Source organism: Molothrus ater, chromosome Z, assembly GCF_012460135.2.
Source record: "Molothrus ater isolate BHLD 08-10-18 breed brown headed cowbird chromosome Z, BPBGC_Mater_1.1, whole genome shotgun sequence".
NCBI classification, from domain to species: domain Eukaryota; kingdom Metazoa; phylum Chordata; class Aves; order Passeriformes; family Icteridae; genus Molothrus; species Molothrus ater.
Genome location: NC_050511.2, coordinates 9,463,291 through 9,486,035, shown reverse-complemented (window position 1 = coordinate 9,486,035; position 22,745 = coordinate 9,463,291). Strand labels below are relative to the sequence as shown.

At 42.9% G+C, this 22,745-nt stretch overlaps 1 protein-coding gene across 1 annotated transcript in view; it reads right to left on the bottom strand.

The window, feature by feature from the left end:
* LOC118699618 (phospholipid-transporting ATPase ID-like) overlaps positions 1-22,745 on the bottom strand; it is a 54,087-nt gene that overhangs the window by 5,503 nt on the left and 25,839 nt on the right. The window contains exons 11-24 of the mRNA XM_054517866.1: positions 20,177-20,373; positions 18,859-19,067; positions 16,556-16,599; positions 14,836-15,001; positions 13,864-14,052; positions 12,926-13,041; positions 11,376-11,540; positions 9,675-9,786; positions 8,527-8,632; positions 7,545-7,692; positions 4,469-4,652; positions 2,689-2,912; positions 1,260-1,343; positions 26-271 (exon numbers count right to left, since the gene is read on the bottom strand). Coding sequence (XP_054373841.1) covers positions 26-271; positions 1,260-1,343; positions 2,689-2,912; positions 4,469-4,652; positions 7,545-7,692; positions 8,527-8,632; positions 9,675-9,786; positions 11,376-11,540; positions 12,926-13,041; positions 13,864-14,052; positions 14,836-15,001; positions 16,556-16,599; positions 18,859-19,067; positions 20,177-20,373 — 2,190 coding nt within the window. The remainder of the gene's footprint in view (positions 1-25; positions 272-1,259; positions 1,344-2,688; positions 2,913-4,468; positions 4,653-7,544; positions 7,693-8,526; positions 8,633-9,674; positions 9,787-11,375; positions 11,541-12,925; positions 13,042-13,863; positions 14,053-14,835; positions 15,002-16,555; positions 16,600-18,858; positions 19,068-20,176; positions 20,374-22,745) is intronic.

Genomic DNA, 22,745 nt, shown 5'->3' with positions numbered 1-22,745 from the left:
AAAAATATTACCTGGGATCCCTTACCTGTACAGACACCACGATCAGTAAGCAGGTCTGGGCCATCAGAGCAAAGGACTGGTAGTCAGCAATGGCCTTCCCATCACTCCTCACTGTATTGTACATGGCCCCATAGGGGATGAAGAAGAGGATGAGGGAGCTGTAGATGCCTTGCAACATGCACTTGACAAACACCACCTTGTTAAAGTAGAGGTTTTGCTGGCCAGGCACATACAGCTGAGGGAACAGCATGCTCCAGCGATCATCCACATCCTGAAAGCAGAGAGGAGACAGTCAGATTTGCTGGCAGCTACCCAGCCAAAGACACAGAGCCAGTCAGGGCTGCCATGTCCCTGTGACATGCATTTCCATGAGAAAAGGCCTAGCACACAGTTCACTCAGTTGTGCTTACTGGCATGGCACATCCCCAGGTCACCTGGGCATATTTTCCATAAAATATTTTACCTTTCTTGTGCTAAAAAAAAATTGACAGCTGATAAAAAAAGAAAGAATATACACTTCATCTAAAACAGACTGCATGGTCTGTTCTCCAGAGAATTGACTGGAAGCTAAGGGTTAGAAAATACCTACCCACACAGGCAAGGCTGTCGGACTTGGATCCCTTAAGTGTCCAGAGTGGAGCACTGAACCACTGGAAAGTAGCCAATACCTCTTCATTTACCTCTTCATTTAACTTGTAAAATGCATATAGGAGCAGCTTTATTGCTCCTTTGTCTAGTCAAACAGTAACAGTGAGGTTGAAATTTGTGTGAAATTACCACAGAAAGAACTCACTAGAAAGGCTGAACTTGCAAAATCTGGTTTCAAAGATCCAGTTAATTAATTGTTTTGTCTGGTCATTAGGAAGTCATTTGCCAGGCTTCAGGAACACAGGTAGTAGGGTATGACTGCTCCAGGGGAGGGTTGCAATGGCACCTGCTGCTGTAGGCAGCAGCCTAACCCAAAATCCTCATCACACACTGAAACCTACAGGCCAAATCAGGGTAATAATATTTATCTCAACTCCCTGTTCCTCACAGGACTACTTAAACCCAAATCATATGACTAGGAGGGAATACACCTTCTCTCTGGTGCATCTTTTGTTTTGTAATTTAAGTTCTCTCTTTCAGGTTATTATTTCAGGGGTTACCACAGTATGTAGCCAAAAGGTCAGCTGCTTTTGCTTTATAGAACCGGCTCAAAATACCTGGACACAAAACCCCTATGAATAAAATCCCCAAAGTGATGACAGAAACAGTACCTGATCAAAGAGACTCATTCCTAGCACTGGGAGAGAGGTGTATACCAAATTGTAAAGTGTAATGAACCACTCATCATAGACAGTCTGGGAAAAAACAAAAACAAAGCAAGTGAAGTTAGCAAAAAGTTGTGCTTTCCATTTCTTTGAAAGTATATGCAATTACTTGCTGCAGCACCTTGGTTTGAGTTGTTACTGAGACAAAAGGGATGAGATGACTCAAGCTCAGCAGCCCTAAAGAGGGGAAGGATCACATTATGCCAGCCCAGCCTGCTGAGCACCCACTGCTGGCTGTAGCCAGAGCAGGATCCCTCTGCACCACCCTGCACCCCCAGCCCCTGATAACTGCACTCCCCACATCTGTGTTTGGTTGGAGGCTGGTTTGCCATGAACCAACTCCAGTTTTTTCACTCCGGATGTGTTCCTCTGGCAAGCTCCTGATGCCCACAGGCATCCCAGGTTGAACTGCTTGCTCCAAATATGCTAACAGCACAAGCATAGATCTTACAAGATCTGCACCAAACTCTAATCTGTGTCATCAGCTGATGGTTGCAATCACTTTGAATACTTTTGAAAATCCTGCAAGTGATGCATGTGCTTCATAATGCACCTAAATGCCGAAGAAGGTTTATATTGGATATTAGGAAAAAAATCTTCATTGAAAGCATGGTCAGTGTTTAAAAAACATGGGGATGTGGCACTGGGGGACATGGTTTAGTGGTGAACATGACAGAGTTGGGTTTTTGGTTGGACTCGATGATCTAGGAAGTATTTTCCAATCTTAATGATTATATGATTACATAATATATATATTCTGTCTCCAGGCATCTGTCCTCCAGCAGCAGCAATGGAGGCAGCAATATCTGCTTTATGCCTATGTGGCTAAAGAATACAGACCTGAGTTTGTTTAGTGAGGTGGGAGGAATGGCTTCGTTTTTTTCACTGTAAAATGTTTCCAGATACTTCACTTGAAAATGCTAAATGTGGACTTACAGAATGGTTTTAGTTGGAAGAGTGCTGTAGAATTCATCTACACCAACCCTCCTCCAATCAGCGCAGACATCTTCAGGTAGGTTGGGTTGCTCAGAGCCCTATCCAACCTGACCTATTTCCAGGAAGGGGGCATCAACCCCCTCTCTGGGCAACTTCTGTGAGTGTTTTACAAAGTTCATTGCAAAAAACTTCTTTGTTGTTAATCAATCTAAGCTTAGTTTAAAATCATGACCCTTTGTCATATTGCAATAGGCCCTGCTAAGAAGTTACTCTACAGCTCTCTTGTAGCACTTTTAGGTACTGAAAGGTGCTCTAAGATCTCCCTGAAACTTTCTCATCTCCCAGATGAATCAGCCCTCCACCCTCAGCCTGTCTTCACAGCAGAGCTGCTGCCCTCTGACTGTCTCCATGTCCCTGACAAAACTGAAGCCATACCTACCTGTGCAGAGAAGCCAGAGAAGAAGCCATACCAGAAATGCACCAAGGTGAAGGCAAAATTCTTGTAGAAGAAGTACTTGAGGAACTTGCACATGCGGATGTAGGACCACCGCCCATGGACCAGGAGCAGGCGCTGCAGGTAGCGGAACTGCGCAAAGGAGAAGTCGCTGGACAGGACCGCCTGCATCCCCTCCTGGCCACTGATGCCAACCCCAATGTGGGCAGCTGCAACAAGAAGGTCGTTGGTCACTTCATTATACTGAGAGTTTTCACTGCCCCATTTTTTAAAATTCATTTTTAAAATGAATTATCCAGCACCAAATACCGTGTTAATTCCCTCATGGCCTCCACAGAAAGTCAGAATGAAAAGTTATTAAAACAAAAACAAAAAAAAATTTGGTGCACTAATTCTTTCAGCAGCACTATGATTTTGGCTCTGTGATCCATTTCCCATAAGTGGGCTTTTATTATTTGAATGAAATTATAGGTTCAGTGACAGTTTACAGGTTTTTTTCTGAATGCTTTCCAGCAGCACAAATACTGTTGTTTATAACGGCTGCTATTATGAAACAATAATTTTAATTTATATTGACATGTGACTTTTATTTAATATGCATGCATGTCCTTCCAGGAGCCTTAAAATATCATCCCAGACAGGCAAAATCTTCAAACCATTTTAAATTTTCTCAGACACTGTGCTAAAAGGCAGACTGTAGCCTTTTTATGTTTCCTGGGCTTTATTAGTTCAATCAAATAATAAGATAGAAGAGTCACATATTTTTTTTTAGTAGTAACTTGCATTTATTAAACATGGACATAAGTTTAATGTGACAGCTAATTAAACAGCTTTGACTAATGAATACAATCTTAATGGCTGAAGGTTGGTTTGATTCAGATGTTTCCACTGAACTGAACTGATAAAACCCCACAGTCTCAAGCCTCTTGTGGGGGGAATGGATTAGTTTCTAATTATTATGTACACTTTAACTTTCTTCTCCTTTCTTTGCTGACTGCCTGACTTATCTCCCTTGAAGCTCTCTACTTAGCCTTTTCTTTCTTAATTAAGAGGCTCCAGTTAATCAATTCTTGCAAATTAACACAAGGAATATTAGCAATAGGTCTGTCTGAATAATCTTAATTTAATTATACCTAGTTAGGATTTTTTTTTCATAAATTCACTGAGGTAATGCAGCATCAAATGATGCTCAGGGATAGAGAGGCCTGGAAGCCTACCATCTGTAACTCAAGGGAGATAATTAACAAACAGTCCTGACACAAATAAATGCTGAAAAAAGCACCCCACATAATATTATACAGAATATTTACAGGCACAAAGATTTTTATTTCTGCTTTGAGTCAGGCCCTCTATGATCCAAATATACATTGCCCTTGTGAGGGTGGCCATGCAGACACACTGATTGACACATCACAGCCCAAGTAGGCCTTTCATAGAATCACAGAGCCATTGAGGTTGGAAAACACCTGTAAGATCATCAAGACCACCCATTTTGTCTGCTCTAAGGGAGAAACAAAAAACCAGGCACTTAGTGCAACCTTAGCTCCTGACGGAGCCCAGTGTGACCCACAAGGCAGGAGACACAACTAACCTGTAGTGAGAGTGCTCTGTAGAGATCTGCCAAAATCTGGGACACAGACATGTTTCTACAAAGAGGTTGGTACAGGAAGCACTCAGATGTGTTCCTGCTGCTAGCTTCCCTCAGAGAGCCAGCACCTCTTAGAGTCAGTCTGCTACAGCACGCTGGCTGTCGGCCACCACTCACTTTTGATCATGCTGACATCGTTGGCACCATCTCCAATCGCCAGGGTCACAGCCTTCTTGTACTTCTTCACCAGCTCCACCACCTGGGCCTTCTGCAGGGGAGTCACCCGGCAGCAGATCACCACTTTGCACATGCAGGCTGTTCTCACCAGCTCCAGCTCCAGGTTCCCTTCCAGCGCATAAGCCTGGAAAGGAGGAAAGGAGGAAAGGGAGCGCTCAGGGCAGGCTGGCAGCAACTCCTGGCCTGACAAAGAGGGTGCAGCAGGGTGCCCACCACAGCTGAGCCAGGCCCTTACACCAGTGTGCGTGAATCCATCCACCCAGTCACAGGGAGCATCCCCACTGCACATCACACTGTGCACCCTACTTCTACAAGGTTGCACTTTGGGGGCACCACATCTGGATATGCACCACAGCTGGGCATGCACCACAGCTGGGTATGCACCATATCTGGGTATGAACAACAGCTGGGCATGCACAGCACTTGCTCTGGCTGAAGTAACCTGACAGAGGGCAGAAGTGTCAAACACTAAAAGCAGGAAGCTGCTGCAGGGCCTGAGACAGCCTTGTGTATCTCCATGTGAGAGAGTCTCTGCTCATCCCTCTTGGATTACTGTTTAAGCTCTGAGAGATAAATAGGAAAGATTTCAATTTGTTAAGTGCCTAATTAAAAAAAAATGTAAAAAGTTAAGCTCAGGTGGGCATGACATAGCAAAACACAAAACTAAGGAGAAGGCTGCTTTATTCTGAGTGCTGACCTTTTAAATCAGTCAGCTGTGTTATTTCTATTCGAGAAGCACTGAGATAATTGGATGTCTAGTCACCCCTCCAGCTCTTCATGAGGAGGAGGAAGCAGTGTGAGCTTTTCAAATTTCTTTCAGATCCTGCTTTATGGCTCTGTTCTTTGTTGTCTCTTTTTAGCAGACATGTACGGAAGGAATCTTCAAGGCTCACTCCTGCTCAGAGCCATTATAGCAGGGCCCACTGCCTTGTCTGTGTAAGGCAGACAGTCCTCAGGACACATATTCTTTCTTTTTGAAACAGAGAGCTGTGAGTCACCAGTGTCCCCTTTTTCCTCTGTCATGGCAGCAGGCTTGATCCACAGGAGACCTTTTCATGGTTCAGCTTGAGTAATGCTGGTCAGTGCAGTAAGAGACGGCTTTTGCCTCAATATCCTCACTGCACAGCACCAGCCAAATGTTACCACTTTGTATATGTATAATATATCACTTTGTATATTAATGGTGCAGCTGCATACAAATAAAGTGGCATGATGATGCCATTAAGGATGCTGACAATTTTCTGTTCACTGCTTTCTTCAGGCAACCCCAGATGTGTGCATAGCCCAGCACTGCCCTACCACCCCTCTACAGGCAGGGTTAGAGCACTGAGCAGGTGTTGTGTGTGGGACAGTATCACACCATTGTTCAAGCTTGTAGAAATAAATAAATGACATCTAGATTTGTCTGCACTGTCCTTGTGGTCCCCACCGAGGAGAAAGCCATAATCTTGGTGAAACTCATTGTGTCTACTGTGTGGACTGGCTGCTCCCACACAGCCCAGATTGTGTGGGACATATCCCCTTGCCAGGGTGTAGGCTAGTGTGTGTTTTTCCAGGAATATAAAGAAAGCTTTGACATCACTGCCAGAGGTCTTCTGCTAGCACAGCACTCAGGGGCTGCTCTGCAGGCTGAATGGATGGAGTAGGAGCAGGCAAGGGGTTTCCAGCTGATGTCCATGCAATGTACATGGACCAAACCTGACAGACCCCTTGTCTGCTTTGCAGTAGGAATCCAGGGGTTATGGCCCTGGAGTTCAAGGGGAAGCGTAAAAGAGGGAGAAAGAGTACTTAACAACCTAGGCACTGTCTGACAGTGTTTGGGGTCTATACACATGGCACATGAGCCAAAAGTAGAGAAAGATGAGATTTTCTTTTTTTTTTTTTTTTCTGGGCTCATGTAGAGCTGGAAGTGAAAATTTCTGAGCTGTCATTAAGAAAGGTAGCAATCATAGGGAAGAGAAGCACCGTGTTTGTGGGAGGTGGAACCTCCCAGAACTTTCTAAATATGTCTGTTTGCTATGTCTATTTGCTTTCACTGAGATCTGGGAAAGTAAAATACAAAATAAACCCGACATAAATTACATGTTCCTCACAGACAGGTTTGAATTGATCTAAGTAATTTTTTCTTTCCTCTAACTGGTTTTAAAAGATTTCCTAATCTAGATAATTTATTTCAGAGTTTCCCTGTTCTCACCAGGAAGACATTTCTTTCGCCCAGAACTCTCTTATCTCTGTTTAATTCCATTACTTTGTTTACCCGTTACAATTTTGAAGAGTATTATTACCAAGACTGATCAGTGTTCTCCAGGCTCAGAAATCCCAACTGACTTAGTTTCCCCCTATGCTTTCCAGATTATGCCTGACTCAGATGTCTTTGTACTCTCTCCCAGACTGGTGTTACCTGCTCTCTTTCTAAGCAGTTAATGCAAACACTGAGCACCAAATAGATGTGGGATAACCCTCTGCAGAGGACAGCTAACTGTTGTTTTAGATCAACAGTGAGGCCTTCACTTCCCAAGCAGTCTTTAATCTGTCACAATTTAATCTAGAGTGTATTGCTTCAGTTTTCTTGGAGGAACATTGTGGGAGAGAGTATCAATATATTAGTAAAGTCATAATATCTATATCCTATAAATTAAGCATATCTGTTTTCAGCTATATTTAGTAGAATATGTCTTTGGCATTGAAACCCACGTCTCATGTTATCTTCTTGCTGCAAACACAAAGCTTGTTATTTTTCTAGTATGTTTCCAGAAATTAAATATGATCCAGTTACTCTATCCCTCTTGTTCACCAAAGATCAAGGCAAACTGTTCTCTGTTCCTGAAACATCTTCTGAAACATTGTCTGTCACCTTTGATGCCTCAGATAACCACTGAACCTAGTCTTCAAAAAGGAGGGGGAAACCCTTTGCCCTCTAGAGTTCAATTTTTAAAGCATTTTTCAGACTTTCAGTATGTCTTGCAGTAAGTTTTTCAGGGAACTCATCCCTAGCAAAGTTCTGAACCTTCCTTACCAGGCTGTGGCCAGTGATAACCAGACCATACACCCCATTTGCTTGCTCATCAGGTATAATTATTTGCTTTTTCGAAGATTTTTCAAACTGAATGTTGATTTCATCACTGTCCAGAAAGGAGTCTGGCTTCATCTTTTTTCTTGCATTCCTTAAAAAAAAAAAGAAACCAGGATAATAATGAAAATCCAAAAACCTTGCAAATATATATCTATGTTTGGTAAGAGCAACTTTATGAAAACAAAAATCAATGCTTCCCTTTGATAGTTCAGGCCAATTTTTACTGTATCCCTACAACAATATGCATTGTTTAGCTGCTGCTGTCTGCACAGATCATCCCCATCTCTGAAACTCTAACAAAGAGTTGCTAAACTTCCGCTGATTTTAAGTCAAAAAAAAACCATCTGAGTGCCATGAAGGATGGTATCCCAAAACACATTCAATTTTCTGTGCACGTTGTCCGGCAGCCATCTACTCCAAGAGAAAAAGACTGTGAACCTTTCCCATTTTCCACCTTTACCTAAGAACCTGTGTCTACAGAGGAGGTGAGGAAGGAAGGTAAGTTCTCAGATACTGCCAAAAAAGTATCCAGACAAAAGGCATACCCACACAAAGGGCAGAAATGTGAATAAATGGCAAGAGCAGTACAGCAACAGCATAGCTCAAATCTGGAGCCAAAGCCTTTGTAGCTCAGGATCACTTGTTGGTCAATTTTAGCTGATACTCCCTATCTGACTGTGCTTTTAAAGGTATAAACCTTTATTTAATTTGAGCTCTTGGATCAAGAAGCTTCAACATTTACACTCAGAGGAGATTTCTACATTGTGTTTAGCTTCTGGATCTTCCAGGAAGGCAGCTCTCCCTTATCTAAAGGAGAGCTGAATGAACTGCAACGAGGAAAGCTGACAGGGAAAAAGAAGGTGGAATGATACAAAACACAAATAGTGCTAGTGCACAGCACTGAAACTGTTTTTCAGCCATTTACCTCAGCTCATTCAGTACGTCATCAGATGTGCTGCCTTCAATAATGAAAACTTCTTCCATGTCATCATTCAGCAAGTTGCAGGAGTAACCAATATTCATTGCTGTCTCTGGGAAAGATAAACCAGGAAGATAATCCATCTCAGCAGCCCCAGATTCACCCACTTCTGTGGCCTTTTTGTTCACATGACAAAAGCTCTCTTTCTGACTCAAAAGAGACTGGAGCCTTTCAGAGTCAACAGTAAAAGAGCCAGGAGAGTCACTTTGATGGATGTAGCAGCAAATTTGACTTCATAAGACCGCAGGAAAAAATAACTCTACCAAAATGAAAAAGCTTAAAATACCCTTTGATCAACATATTTGGTGTAACAAAAAAACATTTTGTGCTGATTCAAAATTTTTTTTTCTAGATTTTTAACTTGCCCTCTCCCTGCTTCCAGAAAAGCCCCAAACCACAGCTCTGGAAAAGAACATGACATTTTGCCCATAAAATTCTGGAAAAGATATTTTGGTATTTTATAGCAAAACTATTGCATTTGGAACATGACAAAATTAAGTTTCATTTTTCTCAAAAATTCTCTGCTCATGTCTTGGATGAAATTATTTGCAAATACTTTTGACCTCCCTGAAACACCACTGTTTCAGTGAAAATGCTATGTCTCCAAAAGAATTCTGGAGTCTATTTGCTGTTCTTTCCATCTCCAAAAGCCCATGTTTTCTCCATTTCTATTTGGGATGATAAGAGCCAGAAACAAGCTGAAATGCAACCCAAAATCCACTTTAACATTAAAGTTTCTGGAAAGCAGGACAAGGTTTTTTTCCAGCTTCTTCATCACCTGAATGATCAACTGGATGAAGGTGACACCTTTTCACAGCTTATGTCAGGGACTATGGGATGCTTACTGTCACCTCTCCGAAGGCAAAGGATGCTGCCTTCACCCTGCTTCCACTCTCATGACAGAAATTAAGGACAGGCACGAGCTAGTCATCTGGTCTAATTCCAGTTAACTGAAATTTTGCCTGGCTGGCAATGAAGCAAAGCCGTGTAAGTTTGTCTTCTGTGCAGTTTTCAAAGAATGAGAACACAGGTCCTAGCAGAACCACCCCACCAGTGGAGAAGAAGAGAAGCAACCAAAGCTGTAGTGCCTTTACCTTGCTTATCTCCAGTGAGAACCCATATCTTGATGTTGGCTTTGGCAAGAGTCTCAATTGTCTGTGGGACCCCATCTTGTAGCTTGTCCTCTATGGCTGTGGCACCTAGCAGCTTAACAGAAATGGCAGGGCGTTAGTGCCTGGTTAAGTCCTCCCACTGCTACCAAAGGAGAAAGCATTAAACCTACTTATTTAAGCAGACACAAATGAAATCCCCAGGAATAAGGTTGTACTGATTGTCATTCTTCCTCCGCAAATTTACTGTACAGAGTACAGCCCTGATCCTGCAGATGTTTTAGGCTATAATCTCCCCAGGCTCTGATGGATTATGCAGATCCATGAAATTATTTGCAAGAATGTTTGCAGAGCTACAGGCCTGTGTTGCTCCATGTGTTCCCTTCACAGCAGATAGATCTTTAATAGAGGGACAAAGACACTCTGGATCCAAGAGTGTCCCCAAACCTCCTCTGGTGTGGAACTTGATCCCAGCTGTGCTGTACTGCAGATGTCACATGGTTGCTAAACATCTTCTCCAGCCCTTAACAGACCTGTGTCCACCCCTGGTCCACACTGTCACAGAGCTACACCACAGACTGCTCAAGACACAAATCTTCATTATTTTTAAGTTACTGCTTTTTCTGCTGTTTGAAGGTATTTGGTGGCTTTTACCTGTCATCAAAGACACATGGAGCTTTCACTGCTACCTCGGGTTTCACTGCTACTACGAACCTCCTGCTGCTTGGAGACTCAGTTCAGAGGTTGGCTTTAAGCCTGGGATCCCTTTTGGCACCCTGAGATGTCCACCATACATCAGCTATGAGTATTATCAATGTAGGTAACAGCTCTGAGGGAACTGCTCTACAGGGTGCTCAAAACTGTACAATCCCTGCTGGACAGTAGTTCCTGATCCAGCTAGAGAGACCATGCAACTTCCAAAGGACAGCCTTTCCCTAGCTCACACTTGCTTCTTCCCTGAGCACTGCTGGCATTCTGGGCATACAGCTAATGGAAGGAGCAAAGGTGTCTGCCAGGATTTCTGGGGTTTCAAGAAAGCACTGCCATGAGTGCAAAAGCTGGATTGCTTCTCTTCAGATCACACACATGCTTTTCATTCATTATTCATGGCTCTAAAACACAGGCAAATCCTCCAGGGCATTTAAAAACTGTAACAACACTTGGGGAGAGAAGAATGACCCAAAGATCACAGTTTAGCTCAATTTCAAGTTGACATAAACATGCTCATGGATATCATCTATGCATCCTGCCCAGGGCTGGAAGAACAAAGGAGACACTCTCATGGGCACTGGAAATTATTCACTGCCTGCCATTTCAAAGGCTGGAAAATAAATAGATCAGCCATTTGGACATACAAAGGATAGCTATGAAATATTTGTGTCCACGTCATCTCCTGCAGGCTCTGGTATGTCACTTCATCACGAGAAAGCTACTCTGACACCCACGTGAGTTAAAATAAAACCATTCCCCTGAACTGGTGGCTGACACCACAGTTGTGGGCTCCTGATGGAGGTGCCAGTGAACACCCAGGGCTGCTGTGTTCTGACCTGCTCCTGTCACACAGCCCACTATTGCAGAGCTGTTTGCAGAGCAGTGTTTACCAAAGTCATTCTGAGCTGTTTATTGACAAACCACCACCCTCACTGCCTCCCCCAGAGCCTGGCCCAGATTCCCTGAATTACCAACCATTAGGTCTTTTTCAATCTCTTCATACAACTCTGACAGTTTGTCTTCCCGTCCCTCCAAGGCAGTGCTTGCTTCATGGTGACGCCTGATCCAGTCCTGGAAGTAGTCTTCCTCCAAGCTCTTATAGGCCACCACGAGTGTCCTCAGGCCTTCCCCAGCAAACTCCTGCAAGACAGTGGTCAGACAGAGGATCCAAGGTCCAAGAAGAACAGTCTGGCCACCTGGGCTTACAAAGGATCTTCAGAAATCGGACTGGTAAAAGCATCTTTGTAAAGTTTGCAGAGGAAAGGTGAAAAAATGACACCTTAGGCCACAAATGTTGGGGTATTTTTAAATAGCAATTCAAGACCACTTTATCATTACCATCTATTGTCCTTATGGAAACCAACAATCTCAAAAGGGCTTTTATACTTCCTGGCTCTAAATCTTTACACTAACAAGGCATTTGTTTCTCAGGTTTGTATTTCTCAACAAGAGGTTCAAAATAGTGAGACCTAAATAAACACTGAACACAGCCTCAAATTGTGGACGTGGGTTCAACATTTTTAGGGAATGAATTCTGGATGAAATGTACAGCATGACCACAGCTAGTCATGGCACCTCAGCAAGCCCTTATAACTGTGATTTTGATGGACAGCATGGAGCTCAGTGTTTGGTGGAACAGCAAAGAAGCATTTGTGAAACGGGAGGTTTCTCCCCAGGCTTGAAGTAAAGGTGAATCAGAAACAGGTCACAGGTCTTCTAAATGTCATGCACTGGATTTGCCATCTTTGTCCATATTACAGAATCATAGAATGATAGAGTATCTTGGGTTGGCAGGGACCTTAAAGATAATCTCATTCCAACCCCACTGCCATAGGCAGTAACACCTTCCATGAGACCAGATTGCTCAGAGCTCCATCCAACTCGACCTTGAATGCTTTTTCCAGGGATGGAGCATCCACAGCGTCTCTGGACAACCTGTTCCAGTGTCTCATCACCCTCACAGTAAAGAAATTCTTCCTAATAATTAATCTAAATCTTTCAGCTTAAAGCCATTAACCCTTGTTTTATCACTACATGCCCTTCTAAAAAGTCCCTCTACAGCACTCTTGTAGCCCCTTCAGGTACTGCAAGTCTCCCTAGAGCCTTCTCTTCTCCAGGCTGAACAAACCCAAATCTCCCAGCTATAGGAGAGGTGCTCCAGCCCTTTGATCATCTTCATAGCCATAGACTCACTCCAACAGGTCCATGTCCTTCCTGTGCTGAGGATCCCAGAGCTGGACAGTGTTCCAGGAGAGGTCTCACAAGAGCAGAGCAGAAGGACAGAATCACCTCCCTCTATCTGCTGACTGTCCTGGAGCAGCTCACATGGCACCAGGTTCTCATGCCTAGGCAACTAATTTGATACCTAAAGCCACAGAAACTAATTTGTTTCTCTATTCCATAACTTAAAATTGGTGCTTAAGTGCTGTTTCTAAAATCTGGGGGTTTTTCTTCCTGAAGACAAAGTATGCTGGGGAAAAGGAAAACATCAAATGCAGAGATGTTGTTGAGAAGGAAGCTCTTACATTCAGGTGTTCTGTGGTCTCCTCTTTGAGAGAGTTGCAGGATGGATGAAGCAGCTCATAGAGAATGGTGTCAGCCCCCTTGCAGTACAAAGTCAGGTCACCTTCTGGACTCCGCACTGTGAGGAAGAGAAGAAGAAGTGCTACAAATCCCAGACTGAGCCTTTTGCAGTACAAAGCCCTTCCAACAAAACCAAGAACAGTTCCTACAGGTGTCTGAATTTCCCCAAGTTTTGGCAAACTCCCAGGAATCAAGACAAGCTCTGCTTAGAAAAGACATTGCAGGTCTGAGCAGACACTATGCAGTCCCTACAGGAATAACTTCACTAAAAAGTGAAGAACAACTTGTTTTTAGGGAAGTGGTCCTATTTTCCTACCAGTAAACTGTAACTACAATTACAAAATTCCTGAACTATTAGAGAAAGTTGGAGTGTTAATAAAGGCTGCAAAAACTTTCTTGAATAATTTCTCCATTTTTTTGTTTGGGAGAAATTGGAATTTTTTTTAATTGGAAAAAACCTGTTTTCTCAGTTTGTTCTTGCTTTCTCCTGTCCTACTTCCTCAAATTTCACTGAGGAAATAGTGAGGAAATGAGGAAATTTCACTGAAAATTTAAAAGCTGATTAGAAGAAAGGCCTTTCTTGCATTGTAATGAGGGGAGCAAAATATATGAAAAGCTAAGTGTCTTTAGGAGGCTGGCTTGCATCACTCTGGTCCAGATGTTGAGATTTATCCCACTTGCCTCCTTTAAGTATTTTTCTGGCACTGTTGCTGTGTAATTATGAAGTCAAGGCAGCCTATCTCAAGCCTGCAGAAATAAATGTTATGCAGAGCACATTTCAAAGGAGGTCTCCTAGAAAAATTCTGCATCATAGCAAAATGAGGGACAGCTCCAGAACCTAAAAAGTCAGGAAGGAAAAGAAGGAGCAAAGGGAACATACCAATCACAGACATTCGCTTGCGAACATTGTTGAAATCAAGAATAGCCAGAAGTTTGTAGACTTTTGTTTCTCCCATTTCCACAACAGTGATGGTCTCTGGTGTGCGAGCCCGGAACACAAATCCAAAGTTTCTGGCAGCAGTGACTAGGGCTCCCTCATCAGGAGATTGTGCTTGATATACCAAGTTACCTGACATGCAAGAAAAAAAATGTAATGTGGCTTTTGACATATTTCTGAGCTAAAAAAAAAAAAATACAGCATCTAAGATATAATACAGCAGCTATCCCTTTCCTTTTCACTCTATCCATAGAGGTGCAGCACTAAAAAGCACCTTATGTCTACACATCTCCATCATGTCCCACCAACCCATCCTCCAGGACAGTGCAAGAGGCCCCCTGGATTCTTTTGGGGATTTTAATCACTTCTTTGGCATCTAACATCTCACTGACAAGACAAGTTCCTTGGGTTTAGCCCCTTTTAGTCAGATCTGCATGTATTTTTCTGAGCAGTATTTTCACTTCATACCTGTCAATTAATTCTAGACTTTAAAGCATGGCTTTCATCCTGTCATCCTGACCTAGTAGCTGTGGGAATACTGGGTGAGAGGAGCTAATGAATCTCCAGTGGATAGGTACTCAATGTTCTTTGCTTTTTGGGGCTAGGAGCAGAGTAGAGAGAGAGCAGGGCAAGCCTCTGCCACCTCAGGGAAGCTGTGGCACCTGCAATTTCCGCACTCCAGAGATGTGGTGTTTGCAGTAGTGTCAGCTCCACCACAGGAACACACAGGGAGTGGAGGCCCTGGTCCTTTCTCTTCCCGTGTGGCATCTCCAAACACACTGATTTATGTGTAGCCATACACTACAGAAAATCACCAGGGAGCCAAAAGGACCAATAACAGCTTCTGTGGAGAGAAGACATGCTGTGGTGTGAGTGAAGATAACCACTCATTCCTGTGCCCGCAGCAGTCCTCACCTTCCTTCTTCTCCTCTGGCATCACCGTGTGGCAAAGGGAGAGCAGCCGGAAGAACCTGTGAGTCGGGACATCATTCAGCTTCACAGCTTCAACCAGGCTGTGGTCATAGAAGGCAAACTTTGGGTCGGCTAATGGATTGTAGGAGAAGTCAACCTTCTCTGTATTCTGAAAAAAACATGGCTTGGTATTATTTGTTGAGCTCTCACAGGGCTGTACACCAATTCCTGCCCAGCACTGCCCCTGTCTCCTCGTCACGTTTACAAAGGACTCCATCCTGCAGGCCTGGCTGCTTGTGGCAGAGATTTGTGGATTTAAGGAAGTGGGAAGTCAGGAAAGGTATTTAATCATAGGACAGGACAGGCACTAGATGTGCCTTTCAGAGCAGCACTTAGGCCAAGAACCAATTAGCTAAACTGCCTCTCTGAGCGGCAGCTAATGCTCCAACAGGAGCCCTGCCAGTGGATACCTACAGCAAAGAAGTGCCTGCCTTCAACACATGCCTGCTTAAAAGCATCGTGCTCATGATGTCAAAAGCTGCCTGTGATAGTGGAATGCAGGAGCCCAGTTTAAAACAGTTCAGAAGTCTGTCTTATTCACCATGTTCTCCCAAAGCCAGAAAAAAATTCTGATATGGAAAAAATAGGACAGACAGGTGAAGTAAAGGTTAAACCCCACAGGCACTACCCATTTTGCCAAAAAACAAGGAGCCCCAAGCAGAGTGGAACACACTGGAGAAATGTCCAGAAGCTTACCACATGATGTGTCATGGAGTAATGGACTGCCAAGCCTGCCTCGGACAATTCTGATTCCCACCCTATCCCTGATGAGCTCAGAGTTTCCAGGATGGGAATCATCCTTTTGACCTCTGCACGCTGACATTTAGCACTCAGTCCAAGAGCACAGACTGACCCCTCCCACACTCGTCTGTGCAGCAAGGTCCAGGCACAGCAACATCGTGGGTTTGTGGGCAGCAGGACTCTGCTCCAGGGAGTGTCACCAGCAGCAGGGTGGGGTGGACAGCTGGCAGGAGTCCAGTGTGTGTCACCAAGCAAGGCTGATGGAGAGAGGGCAGGCTGGAGGCGCAGTGCTCAGCACAAACAGCCTGTTTCAGTGGGCAATTTAAGTTCTAAATGGATTGGAAATGAATCATTGGAATAAGGAGTGGGATTTTCATCATCATCTTGCTGTTTGTTATTTGGATTACTGCATGCAGCTTTCAGACATTTCAGAAATGAAGATGTGTGCATTTGTGCCTGCAGGCAGAGGCTAAAGATAAATGCAAAAATGACACATTTTCACACTTTCTGAAGTCCGGACATCAGAGGAATTTGACAGTGACCTTGCCATTGGTGTGAACTGCACTCACTAATTCCTCACTAAAGCTTTAATTAACTGATAAGGTTAATAAAATTCACAATGTGCAAATCTCCAACAAACACCAACAGTCAAGTGTTCAAGAGAAGTTGTGCATGCGCCAGGATGTCAGGTGAAGCAGAGGGGACAGCAGGCTGTTCCCAATCTGCAGGTTAAACCCAGGATCACTGCAAAGGAACTTAACTCTGGGAATTCTCTGACATCCAGAGGAACACACATCTCTGTTTGAGCATCAAGAGCATCAACTCTTGAAGGGTCAAAAGCATAATCTGTGCAGGGCTCTGTCCACTGATACTTATCCAGGTCCACTGAAAGCACAGATCCTAATAGCACTTGAGCACTTACCTCATTTATTTCTATCCTTTGCCCAGACATATCATACACATCACCTGCAAACAAGAAAGATTAAATTATAGCCACAAACTGTGGGTAAGTGCAGTCTCTGAGGCACAAAATTGAGTAAAGTGTTTCTAAGTTAGAACCTATTTTAAAAGTTTCAGTACATTGACATGGGCACTGATGACTGATGACACGTAACAATTAGTTTCTATGTCAACATGATAAAATCTGGAGACTGATAGATGCTTGAAACACTAGGCAGTTGCCATAAAAGTGACTGGCTTTTGAGTAAAGAAGACTTGTCTTGAGCTGAACACAGAGAGAATAGGGTTTCTAGTGCTAGACAGGAAATTAAAGTGCTTCCAGGGAATGATTTCTCTTGTGTCTTCTCCTTCAAAATCCAGCTCCTGGATCCTACTATTTGCAGCAGTCCCTGGACACCCATACAAAAGGAGTTTTCAAAGCTCATTTTTCCCACATCTAGGTAGCAAGGCTGCTCTGTTGATTCTCCCTGAATGGATGATCTGGTCATAGGAATTGAAGACAAGTCATCTCCAAGAAACATTATTAGAACTTCTGCCTGGAGAAAAGTTTCACTGAGAAGGTCTGGACTGCCCCAAGGCCAGCCAGTCCCAACACTTCATTGAAACAAGATCAAAATTCAATGAATTACAGGGATGATTGACTCATGTTTGTACCAGCAACCTCAACTGTGACCAAAGTCAATTGTAGTGCTGGTGTGCCTTCATAAAGGCCCCAGGAGTGTAAAAGACACACAATAAACACCTCTCCTGAGAATCCATGCATCAGCTGATTCCCTGGGAACCATAGCCAAGAGGCTTTTGTGCACCTCCTTCCCTTAAGCCTCCAGAGGAGAGCAGAACTAAATCATCCTTTCTGGCATTGCTTTCCAGAATGCCCCTGAGCAGCAGAGAAGTACTGTGCTAGGAGGAAGCTAAACATTTAGAAAACTACAGGCAATAGATTGTTTGCCTTCTTTGCATGTATTTCCCATTCATTTCTTGAACCCTTACCCTGAATGTATGTTGGTGGTGACATGCACTTCAGAAAAGTCACCTAAGGGCACTGGATAGAAGAGATTTCAAACTCCTCATTAGCAGTTTTAATGTTAGATATCATAGTAACACTGTTTGAGATAAGGTGGTCTCCACATATGCACAGATTCATAGGAAGAAATATCTTCTCTTATTAGGTCAGCTGATAGCACCGAGAAAAGATGCAAACTTTCTGGTACATTAGTGCATCAGCAGGTCTGACACAGGCAAAGCAAGCATCCATATACAAATAAGCAGTGGCTAATTTCTCTGGAGCATCTAGTGATGTTAATCAATTAGGCAGTTAACGAACTGCTAGCACCTCTTGAGCAGTATGAAGAAAACTGCCTGGGGCCATAGCATGAACAAGCCTTTTAAATCAATAACTTCTAGGATCTAACAGAGCTAACAACTCATGTTTCCCATTTTTTCCAACTCGCTACAAACTTTTCTTTCTTCTGGTAGCTGAAGAATGTCAGGTGTAAAGACAAAGACTAGGTCATTGACTACTCCAACTACCTGAAAAGGATGAGGAAAATCACTGCTCATGACATGAGAAATTGCTGAGAGACACAGGGTGAGAAACTGACAAAATCTGCGGATGAGCCTCATGAGGGACGGCTGATTTCATAAGTGATAAGGAGGGAGTGAGTTATGTGAATTATATATTTTATATATATATATATATATATATATACATATACACACACATATATATGTATATGTATATATATACACATATGTACACACACACATATATACATATATAACGTGTATATATATATATATATATATATATATATATATATACACATGTTATATTTTGCAAGGTTAGCAATACCTGGCTAGCCATGCCAATAATACCATAAAAAGCTGTGATTACCTAACTAGAGATATCAGAAAAAAAAACCAAACAAACAAAAAAAAAAACAAAAAAAAAAAAAAAACCAAAAAAAACCAAAACCAAAACAAATTTGAGTACAGATGATGTAAATCTGGGACAAATGAGGTGAAGCGAATAGTGTTGGGGCAGTAGTGGGGCAGAAAAAGGGAGATAAAAGAGTGAGAAAAAAGAGGAAACAATTATTAATACATGGCAAATGATGCAATCAGGCTGTCCAGATATCCCTGATGGGTAGCCTTACACTTGATCACTGCAGCTCCTTACATGGAATCTGCTCTGGATATCAGATGTATTCTCTGTGGATGAAGAGGCACACAGCGAGGAAAACCCAGAGAGTAAGACAAACATACCATAGGATTTGCCATTGATGGAGCACTTGTTGAAACACATGATGTTCTGGGTGAGAGTTCCTGTTTTGTCTGAGAAGATGTACTTGATCTGCCCCAGCTCTTCGTTGAGTGTGGTGGTTCGGGCCTGAGCTGGCGTGTCATTCAGAGGGTAATACATCTTACGGTCCCAGTCGATGTAGAAACTGTTACCCAAGCGTATAATCTCCACACTGATGAAACAGAAACAGAAGGTGATGGAATATTCCTTAGCTTAAGGGACAAGCTCTTCATCTTCAGCACCACCATTATCAATTGCAGTTAGAAGACAACTTTGAAGGTAATGACAGGTTGAACTCATCAGTCCATAGGTGGCCTGTGGTAAGGGATGCTGCAGCAAGTCCCACTGAAATGATCTGCTAAGTTTACAGCAAACTCATTATAAAGCAGTACTTTATAGAAGTACTTGGAACATTTCAGCAGTTTTCAGACTGAGAAGCGAGGCAGGATCAGTGGGTTTCAGTTAGTGCCATTTCAGGAGGTGGTTTCCAGCAGAGCTGTGGGCTGAGTTGAGCCCAGTGGCACGGGATGAGCACAGCCATGTCTCCAACCACAGAGAGCTCCACACCAAGAGAGCCACTGTGCCACTCAGTACAACAAAAGAGTGGCATCAGCTTGCAGATGACATGAGTTTTCACCTTGCTGGGTGACATACTGGATAGGAATGGAATTCATTCCTCATGTTTACCAGCACAAAAGAGAGTCTCAGTAGCAAAGCTGACTGAAGGTAGCTACAATGATAAACTGAACAGGGCTTTGCAGTCTCTACCCCAGCCCCAAGTTCTGAGAGCATCACAGACTCACTGCCTACCTGTCACTCTTATTTGTCAATCACCAATAACCAACACAGCTCTGCATTGTCTGGGAGGAAAGACCACTCTCAGCTGCTCACATAGCACCAAGCACTTGAACCTGGTTGTACCTACTCACCTGGCAATCCTCACACAGTCCTGAGGCCACCTCGAAGAACAGGCCATTCATTCACTGTTAGCAAGATGCTAATGGTGGCAGGCTTCCAGCCCTGCTCCTGTAGCATCCTACACATCTACACCTCCCCTTTAGCTGCAAAATCATCCTCTCCTCTTCCAGGGCTCACTGCTGTCCCCACTTCAACCCTGACAAAACCTTCTGAAGGCAGCAGAAACAGGAAAAGCATCACTGTGGTTGTGTAGGAGCATCCATGATGGGGCTGTGTTAGGTTTTAGGGAAAATGCTGCTCCCAGTTAAGGCAAAAGCTAAATCTCTCCTAAGATCAAAAGTGACAGGAGCTTCTGGCACGTACCTGACGTAGAGTGAAATAGGTACCACTGTGTTTAGAATGATCACGTATGACCAGAACATGAGGAAGCCAGAGTAGGAGGCAGAGTTGACACCCTCTGCCCAGGGCAGATAGACCTGGAAGTAGTAGCCCTTATCATGCTCCCAGATACCATTGCCAATGGCTAGGATGAGACACATCAGTGCTAAAAATGCAAAGATCTGGAAAAAAAAAAATCGAAAAACAAACCAAACAAATCAAAACCAAACAAAATGCATTGCGTTTTAGAAACAAGGAATTTATTATGCACCAGTTAATCAGAAGACCCTAATGGGATAGGGTTGGATAGCCTAAATAATGGGAAAATGTGCCTAGGGATGAAGAGGCAAAACCAGCAAAATTATGATACTTTTACCTCAAGGACAAAGCTACACAGTGCAGAGTCTGGCAACTTGGAATTAGAAGTCCTCAAACAGCTGGGGATTTAAATCCCAAGCAGACATCTCAACTAGGGTGGTTACAGCAGCCTGCTCTACAGCAAATCTCATTAGAGGAGAGCTGAGCTGAGGGTCCTCAAACATCTGGCTGCACACTTGGGAATACAAATTGCCTGAAGGACTTTACCTGGCCATTTGCCAGATGTCTCACAGTCTTCCTCACAATATCTGAAACACTACTAAGTATAATCCAGCAGCATACAGTCTGGAATTTAGCACTGGATATTATTCTGATGGTTAGAGGAGAGTTAATTGCTTTCTCAAAGCTAATGGTTGCCTCAGCATTTGCCCTCACAATTTGATTACATTTCCTTTGAGCAAATAAAAAGCAACACCAACCAGTGATGCATATCCCTGGGCTTTAGAGAAGCCTGTTTCCCGAAGCCTAAAGTAACCAGGGCAACAGCAATTGGGAAGTGAATTTCAAATTAGGAAACCTTACTGAAAATTGGGGCTTGCTCAGGAACGCTATTTAACAGACATGAAAACATTACAAAGATCATAAAGCATTTTTTGATCAAAAAGGACAAGACTGTAGCAATACATTTATTTGGAAAAGAAGACAGAACGGGAAGAAATAAATTTAACAGAAATTAATACAAAGTGCAAAGAATTACAGAACTGTGAATATTCAACAGTAATAAAGAATCAAGAAAAGAAAAAATTTAAGTCATAAACAGGTGTGTGAAAAGCAAATGTGTTAACAGACAGCCTTCCAAGACAAAGGAGAAAGGAAGGATTTCTGCCCTGTGGTAGATGAAAAAGGAAGATTATGTCCACTGACACAAAGCACTGTGTGGCTCTACCTGCTAATAAGCATTTTCAATGCAGCAAGTCCATTTAATTCAAAGATGGAAGCTTAGAGGATAGTTTTTAACCTTTAAAAAAGTTAGGTTTTAACAATGCCTTAAAAGCTGGGAAGACCCACCATCTTGGAATCCTGCTAATATAATTACAATATTTGTAAGGTAGAAATGGTGATGGTAGGGGATATAAACTGCAGTTAACTTGTCATCCTTCCTGAACAAATGATGAGAAAATAATTCTTTTGGCACGGTCTTTTCCAAACATTTGACATAAAACAACCAATATAATAATAAAAAAGTGAAGATATGGAGTCAACAGGCTGCACAAAAGAGCAATTAAAAATCATCTTTTGCAAGGATAATCATTAGGGAGGAAATATCAGTAAGTTGGACCATTATGTAAAGGCCACACAGCAACAATCATATTAAAACAGTAATCAACCTTTTTAAAAAACAGTAATTGAGGGACAAACATAGAAACGTTGATGGTAAAGCTAATATTTGTACTGCTGAGGTAATCTGTGGGAGGAAGAAAGATACTTCTGTGGAGCAATATGAATCACTTGGTGAAAAGTTCATGCCTGATCAACTCAAGTTTTAATATCAAAAAGCCACAAAAGGGAACTGCAGTGAGAAAAGGTGGCAGACTGAGTTTCAGGGGACACATTTATTTCACACATGAGCAGTAGCTTTTCTATTTAATTGTCCGAAGCCAAATAAATTGCTCAGCTTGTGAAATGGAGACAATATTGCTTGCTGGTAAGGAATGTGGTGCAGTGTTTTTAAACCTCTGTGAACCAGAAATTAAAACATACTTCAATCTGTGCTATTGTAATTATAAGGACTTAAGAGTATTTGAGAGGCATGACCCACCTCACTGCCCCAGAGGTTAAAAATTATCCATTTGCAGAATATCACAGTCCCTGTAGGAATTTCAATGTGTGATTCAGCAATAGAAATATATGTGGGGCAAGACAGGAGCTGAACTTTCCCAAGGTGTCCCTGCCCATGGCTGGGATGCTGGAACAAGATGTTTTTTAAGGTCCCTTCCAACTCAAACCACTCTGATTCTATACCACAGCAGCTCTTGTCTACAGCTGCATTTGATTTATGCACATTTTGTTTTCTATGCACTGGGCATGTCAATGCTCTCACTACCCCACTCCTGTGCAACACTTGTGCTTGCACAAGGCTCACTAACATTCTGTTTGATCTGAAACAAAGGGTAAGGACCAAGCCATTAAAAGCAGCCCTTGAGATTAATTTCTCTGCACAGAAACAACTCTGTGC